The sequence below is a fragment of the Argopecten irradians genome, chromosome 3, assembly GCF_041381155.1.
Source record: "Argopecten irradians isolate NY chromosome 3, Ai_NY, whole genome shotgun sequence".
NCBI classification, from domain to species: Eukaryota; Metazoa; Mollusca; class Bivalvia; order Pectinida; family Pectinidae; genus Argopecten; species Argopecten irradians.
The window spans coordinates 19301774-19309489 of NC_091136.1; the positions used below are offsets into that span (position 1 = coordinate 19301774).

Consider the following 7716-nt stretch of genomic DNA (forward strand, 5'->3'; position numbering starts at 1 on the left):
GTACTGGTAAATTCAAATAATTGGATATACCACTCGTGCATATCAAATTATTGAACTTATATAAAATCACTAAGATCAGACTTGATTTTTCATTTTCTGAAAACAACTGTGAATCAAGAAACCTCTGGATCTATCTGATCTACACATGATAAAATGATTAGGGTCTGTCAGTGGAAAAGACCCTTTTTCTGGTGTTTCCTTCTTTCCCTCTTCATTTTGAACTATGCCATAGATGCAGGGGGATTTGGGATCTTTCAGCATGGTTGATTTGAGAAAACTACATGCAAGATCTGCATAGTGACAAAACACTTCAATTTTCAAACTTCAATACTAAATCTCCGAAGCTTTACTTGGATTTGTCCTTTGGATATGCAGAACTATATGTACTAAGTGAGCCACAAACATTTGTTTGGATGAAATCTCTTCAGTGCTTTCTCAGAAATGGTGATAAAAATCTGCATATTTTAGATTTGTTGTGCACCTGCTGCTAAAATCAGGAAAGCTAAAAGTACAGTAAGTATATTTTCCTCATTAGAAATGTGTTGGTTTTAAACTGATAATGGGCTTCATAGCTTTACCAGACTGTTTTTTCAGAGTATCAAACTATCTTTGGTCATGATCAGGATAACAAGATATTTTAATAATATCATTTTATCACATGAAAATAAATGTACTTGCATGTAAGGGGAAGTAACTCTTACTATAAACTTTCCTATATTCTGTATTATCTTCCGTTGGGGATTATATTTGGAGTTTAGTATACTGATGTTAACTTAGGAGAACATTGGCATCTAGTACCAAGACCAGTGATATCCCCGATAGATTGATCAATTATGTTGTCTGCAGGGTATTTCTCTCTTTTTTTCTTTTTTTTCCCTCTTCCTTTTATTTGCTTAATTAGGACCAAAAAGACCCAACATCAATTGGAAAATAATTAAACTCATTTGTACTTTCTTAGAAATGCAAACTTTAATTGTCAAAATTAACCATATACATATACAGCCATCTTGTTTCCAGTTAAAACTGAGGTCACGACAGGCACAACGACAGTAAGGAACATAAGTTATAATACATTAAAGTTTTGGAAGATTCCTTCAGTTATTTCTTAGAAATATCTAGTGATAATATTACAAAATTTAATTATCAAAATCAAAGATGGTCGTCCGCTGGCCATCTGGTTTTCATATCTGTCCGAAGATGCACATGGCAATTTCAAGAGAGATCCCTTCAGTACATTTAGAGTGAATCATTGGTGTTTTCATGTATGTACTAAATGTAGTTACAATCAAGCAATCATTCAGTATGTTGGGTGATCTAAAGTATTTTTTTCCTGTATAATCCATAATTACTATATTCTGTTATAGTGATGTTAAGTTGGTTAAAGATGCTACACCGCTGACAAATGGTATTCTTTCTCAATCAAAAACAGTAGCAGACTATATGCTTCAGTTACAAAAGTTACTTACTTTACACCATTACCACATAATCCTTATTTTGTTGATAATCTTAGTATTCTTGCCTAGACTTTGTTTCAATGTGTAAATTTTGTTATCTTCTTTTACTTGGCTGCATCGTATGATATACCGCCATTGGATGAAGGATGCCAGATAATTTGGGTCTCACACTTTCTGCTAGTAATTTTTATTGGTTAAAATTCTGACTTTACAATACCAATACAACACTTTGTGCATTATATTTGTATCGCCATTTATTTTTACAATATTTTAAATGACGTTTTTTTGTGATTATACACAAACAAATTTGATCTCTATCAGAAATAATGCATGTATGACAATTATGACAAATCAATTAATGTTACTATTAAATGCAATTTTAGTATCCACTTTATTAAGTTCTGTTTCATCATATTAAATAACACAAGTTAAAAGCACAAAGAAAATGATTTGAGATGTAACAACAAGTTGGCCAGCACCTTTTAAATATATTTTAAAATGCAAACTTGAAACATAACGGATATTATTGATAAAAATTATACTGAAAATGAAAATAAGAAATAGCACCTATTCTCCAATGCCTATAACTATTAGTCCCACAAGCAGTCCATTCACAAGTTATTTTGTTTGACATCTGACCAGGGTCATTTGTGGATATGTGCCAGATTTAGGAAGAAGGCCAGGGTATTTGAAGAAAAACCACTAACCATCAGTCATGTAGCTATATAGGTTTCAAATGAACTGAAGACATAACTTCATATGATCAATCATTTGGCTATTGACCTCGCCTTGACCGGCAGATCGCACATGTACGCCAATGAAAATAATATTTGGTTTTGTCAGTATTTACATACCATCACAGTCATGTTCTCAATTGAGTTAAATTGTTGAAATTGTTTACAGAAATCAGCCCAGTAGAACTCTCCGAAGTCTTGCTCGTGCTGCATCTTCATCTTCCGTATCTGATTCACTTGTATTTGGATACATAACTGGACTGTCACAACACTTTTGGGAACACAGATACTGTAACAGGGGCAGGCGATATTTACCGCAAAAGTCCACAAACTTCACATGTTCCACACGCGATGAGAAATATACTCCTGTCAAAGTACAGAAATTACAATGAGCATTATATCAGTAAAATTGAATCTCTAGGTATTCACACGACATGCTAAATAGGAAAACAACTAAAATGGAACCTAAATGTGTTTGACCTTTAACCAAAATGATCCGTAGAATTTATTTTGCAAGGAATTTGAAGCCCTTTCTTCCAAATTTAAGTAGATTTCAAAGCTGAAGAAAAATGAATAAACTTTTAATAAAGTGTCGATACTTAGTACCTATTCCAAGTATCCAAAACACCTACCTTTACACTTTGGGTTGACACACCTGCAAGCTGACTGAAGGTAGTTCATGAGATCAAGAGGTAGATCGCCTTCCCTGTATTGCACTTTCTCAATTTTAACAATCCGTGCTGACAACTCTAACAAAGTTGGTGGAGTATCAACCATATCCTGTACAAATTTTACAACCAAGGGGTTGTTCCGTAGACTTAGTTCTACCAAGTTCAAAGACACAATCTCCTGAGGAAGAGTTGAGAGGTTGTTGCTGTGGAGACTGAGGGACTGAAGATGACGTAGATTGATGAGGGTTGGTGGGAGACTCTGGAGCTGATTGTCACAGAGTGTGAGAGATGTAAGGCTACACAGGTCTCCTACCTCAGCCGGTATGTCAGTTAGACAGTTCCCTCCAAGGTATAGCACTTCTAACCTGAAATATACAATATACTGATCAATATAGTCCAAATCATTTCAAAAAATAAATGTAAACATTATACAATGTACGTATGTACTATGTAGTACATTTTATTACACACATTATTGTTTATGCACATCAAATGTATTTATAATGACAATTAAATTTAATCATTTTCATAAATTTATCAACATTTCCATGGATTATGTATGATCTATCAAAGGCATTAATAAATAAATCCTTGATCTACACTGTACTTTGGTTTTACTTTCTTTATATTAACATTTAATGCTTCACAAACTCTAGTTTCCTTTTTAATGTCAATTCAAAATCAAAAGTATTGGCGAGTTGTTAATTGAGATAAACCAGTTTCGGTATATATATGAAACATACAACAGTGTCTGATCCTGATTGGCTGGATGAGTATGGAATATCAATATTAAATGTATACAATCAAATGTATATCGATAGCTGGTGACCAGGTAGCTTAATTTGGTAGAGCATTCGGCTCATGTTCAAGGGTCCTGGGTTCAAACCAGTCTAACGTTAGCCATGTATTTTCCCATTCCTACAGTAACTATTAAATCAGTACCCTCCAAAAGCAAATATATTACACAAATGTATTACTTTACATTGATTAAATGAAGCCTAATTTTGAGTTTCAGCAGAAACATGATTATATCCATAATATATCTTTCTGGTTTCCATGATGCTTAGTCCGATTTTCTTATTAGTATTAACAACAGAACCCTTTGACTTGTGATGTTTTATAATTATACCTTTTCAGATTTTTAATTCTGTTTGGCACTTCCACAATGCTGTTCCCTCCCAGGTAAAGATATCGCAGGCGAAATAGTTCTGTGATCTGCTGCGGAAAAACCTTGATTTCATTTCCACTCAAATTCAGCACCTCTAGACTAGTCATTCGACCAAAGTCTTTTGGGATTGTAACAGACTTGATGTGGTTGTTTTTTGCTATGAATGTCCGCAAATGTCGAAGCTGTACAATTTCATCACTCAAATAACTTAAATTGTTGTTACTCAAATCCAAAGTTATCAGACTAGAAAACAGTTTGATAGTGCGAGGTAGAATATTAATCTCATTCTGATTTAATCGTAGTGCCCTGATTTCCCTCGCCCTTTCGAATAAAAACTCCGGCAAAGATGTCAGATTTCCATATGACAGGTCCTCGGTATTCTCGTTGTTTTCGCCATCTGAGGACGAGTCGAGGTACACACTCGCCATGGCCGTAATGTCCTCCTACAGTAATACTTTTCTTTTATCGAGTAAATGTCCATTAACAGGCTCCATTAGACTGAAACGACAAACGCATACGTCCACTTTCTGACCTGTAGCATTACGTAAGTATATATGGAACACACCAAAGGTAGTCCGAAGGAAATGTCAAGGCCGTCGGAATTGGACGTGATGAATAAATGAAAACATCAGAAAAGTTCGAATGTAGTAAACAACGTGCTGAAATCGTGCTGTTCTGATTTTTGACATGATCCGCTGCCATTGGGCATTAGGCCTAAAAGGTGAACGTACACTCTTTCAACAAGGCCCCAGAAGCATGTGATATCAAAAAACATATACGTTTCTGGTGAAATGAACAAATCATAAAAGATGATCACTGTAAAGGCATTAGATTTTTCTGTTAGAGGAGTTTGACAGTCAGGGTTTCTTTTTTAAGCCAAAAATATGCTGTCAAATGATGATATATTTCTTCTTTTATATAGTGAATCCCCCGAATAATATGAATTACGACAAAAGCCTCATTAGAACACCGCTACCTTATACAAATATAAAACCATTAGGGATATATAAGCTTAGACTTGGACCTAATATTTAAGCATTAAATTGCCTTCTTGGGGGATTGAACCACAGGGATCTGAGAATTAGTTACAGATTATATAATCATGGACCCACCAGAGTGCCCTAAGACCATTTTCAGACGTTTAAGAAGTCTAGATTAAAAACGATAAAAATCATACTCTACATGGTACTATATACGTTAGGGCACTCTGTTGGGTCCATGATTATATAATCTGTAGCTAATTCTCAGATCCCTGTGGATTGAACACGATATTTACATATTTACGATATTTACATATCTTGTAAAGTGCTATCTAAATCTCCGATTTCGTGGATATTTCATGTTATTTCTTTAACAAATGTCAAATTAATATTCGCCATATACATGTATCACATACAAAATAATATGGTACATAATGTTGATTGGGTTATTTTAAATTGGTTTAACATCCAATTACCTAGTAACAGCTATAGCTAGGGCGTCTCAGCTCCACCGCAGACAAATGGTATTTTTTCACTATCAAAAACTGGAGCAGACAATTTAGTATTTTTCTTCAGTTACAAAAGTTACTTATTTTACACAATTACCACCACTGAAAAGATTGAACTTCTAATTTTATTTAAACTAATGTTAAAAATATAAAATGGAATGAAGTGCTAATTGCGCATGCACCAAAGGCAAAATAAATTACTTTATATTATTTTTTGTGTTAATTGTTAATAAGACATATATACACGATTAAACACCAATTATTGTTGAAATGAAGAATATCATTTATGCTCTGTCGGCAATGGAACTATTTGTTGTTCTAATTTGGAAACTTTTTAGGCATTATTGCTTTTATATCTGAATATTCTAAATACATGTATGAAATAATTAGTTTTTGTATTTGAAGCGTATCTTTCGTGTGTGTGCTACCATAATGAAAAAAAATCCAATTCGTCAATGCGTTGTCGTATCGTACTAAATTTTCAGGAATTTAACACACCTAACCGACACGTTTCTAAAGTACGAACTTCTGGGACGCACGGCTAAGCTATTTATACGTAATATTATACCGTGCGTTCCTTTTCGCAGATTCTTACCAGTTGTACTGATATAAAGGTCCTCTGCCATTCCGTAACAAAAATTAAAAAGTTTTTTAACCAGGGGGGTAGGAAGCGGGGGGGGGGGGGGGGCAACTGCCCCCCCCCCCGTTCCCCAGGACGGGGGGGCAAACATGTCTTTTTGCCCCCCCCCCCCATTTTCGCCGACTGAAATGTTCTAAAAATGCATATTTGAAAGAAAAAAGAGTCCTCCTGCACAATTTTCGTACTTCATTCTAAAATAATTTCCGCTGCGCGGCGCATTTCCTAAAACGTTCAAGCACATAATGTTCAATAAGTAGTAATAATAATAATAATAATACACATGAACTACACTAAAAATGTCCATTAAGGGATTCTACGTACTGCATTTGTATTTCAAAAATGTCTCTTAAAAGATTACTTTGTCTATATGTCTTAGCAAGACAATTAATTCATTATTATTTTGAGTTACAATACAATGTGCCGATGGTGTGAAGCCGGTATGTTCAGATCGAGCAGGGCTGCACAATGATATGACGACACAATTATCACAATTATCATTTTTAAATGCAGGTTACTTTAAATCGAAAAATTACCATGGTAAGAACGCTTTAATATCATTAAAATACATCGTTAAACATTCTAAAATCGTAATTTTTTTCCCGGGGGAGACCCCCGGACCCCCCAAACTCCAAAATCTCGCGCCTTCGGACGCTCGCAAATTCATCAAAATGCATTGTAAAACTCATCTTAGCCATTCTAAATCGTAATATTTTTTCCCGGGAAAGACCCCCGAACCCCCATAACACCAAAATCTCGCGCTTTCGGGCGCTCGCAAAATCATCAAAATACACTGTAAAATTAATCTCAGCCATTCTAAATCGTAATATTTTTCCCGGAGTCGACCCCCAGACCCCAAAATCTCGCGCCTTCGGCGCTCACACGCTAATTTGGCCAGTTTTCGTTAATTTCCTTTTAGCGACCCCACTGTCTATAAATGTGTACAAGGATTATATTTAATGATATATGAAAAAAGTATATAAAGTATATATGGTTGTGTGTTGAATTAATCTCCTCCTGTAGGTGCGGCGGGGGGCCCCCCCCCCCCCCCCCCCCCCCACCATTACGCCACTGTTAACACATACATGTAATATAATTTATCAATGACCTAAGATCAGATTACAACACCAATGTCCATACAAATGCAAAATTCCTTGGGTAATCTCTATGTTATCAGTGCAATATTCATTTCACTGTTTAGCGGCGTTAGGACGATGGCGAGAAACAGTAATACCACCCACGAAAATTAACATTAATTTGTTTTAATTAAATTGTTCATAAGGTGATGATAAGTGTAGTATTAACGGTTAGCTTAAAAAATTGCGATTCTACAAAATTACCAATCTAGTTTTACCAGAGACATAGAAGTAGACTATCTTAATCCACGTTTTACCAGAGATTTGGGCCGTTTTCGATTATGGGGTTTGCCACTGGTTGGACCTAGTTGTTCGTTTATTGATTAAAGACGGACCTGGTGATTTTATATTGTTTACTAAGACGAGTCTTAAGGCCTAATAAAAACGCAAGGATTTACACATGAAATAATGACTTTAACAAACGGTC

At 35.1% G+C, this 7716-nt stretch overlaps 1 protein-coding gene across 1 annotated transcript; it reads right to left on the reverse strand.

Moving 5' to 3' along the window:
* Positions 1–1826: 1826 nt before the first annotated feature.
* On the reverse strand, positions 1827–4589 carry LOC138317759 (leucine-rich repeat-containing protein 58-like). Its single transcript, XM_069259640.1, has 3 exons — positions 3989–4589; positions 2821–3224; positions 1827–2554 (listed from the first exon to the last, which is right to left on the reverse strand). Exons 1-3 carry the CDS (start codon positions 4453–4455, stop codon positions 2361–2363), a joined length of 1065 nt encoding a protein of 354 aa, XP_069115741.1. The 5' UTR covers positions 4456–4589; the 3' UTR covers positions 1827–2360.
* Positions 4590–7716: the final 3127 nt, after the last annotated feature.

What these genes read in the sequence shown, in the direction of transcription:
- LOC138317759 (XM_069259640.1), bottom strand. Translation starts at nt 4,455, where the DNA reads ATGGCGAGTGTGTACCTCGACTCGTCCTCAGATGGCGAAAACAACGAG. An exon ending in AGAATTAAAAATCTGAAAAG is followed by an intron (nt 3,225 to 3,988) that starts GTATAATTATAA and finishes TGTATATTTCAG; the next exon opens with GTTAGAAGTGCTATACCTTG. An exon ending in TGTCAACCCAAAGTGTAAAG is followed by an intron (nt 2,555 to 2,820) that starts GTAGGTGTTTTG and finishes GTACTTTGACAG; the next exon opens with GAGTATATTTCTCATCGCGT.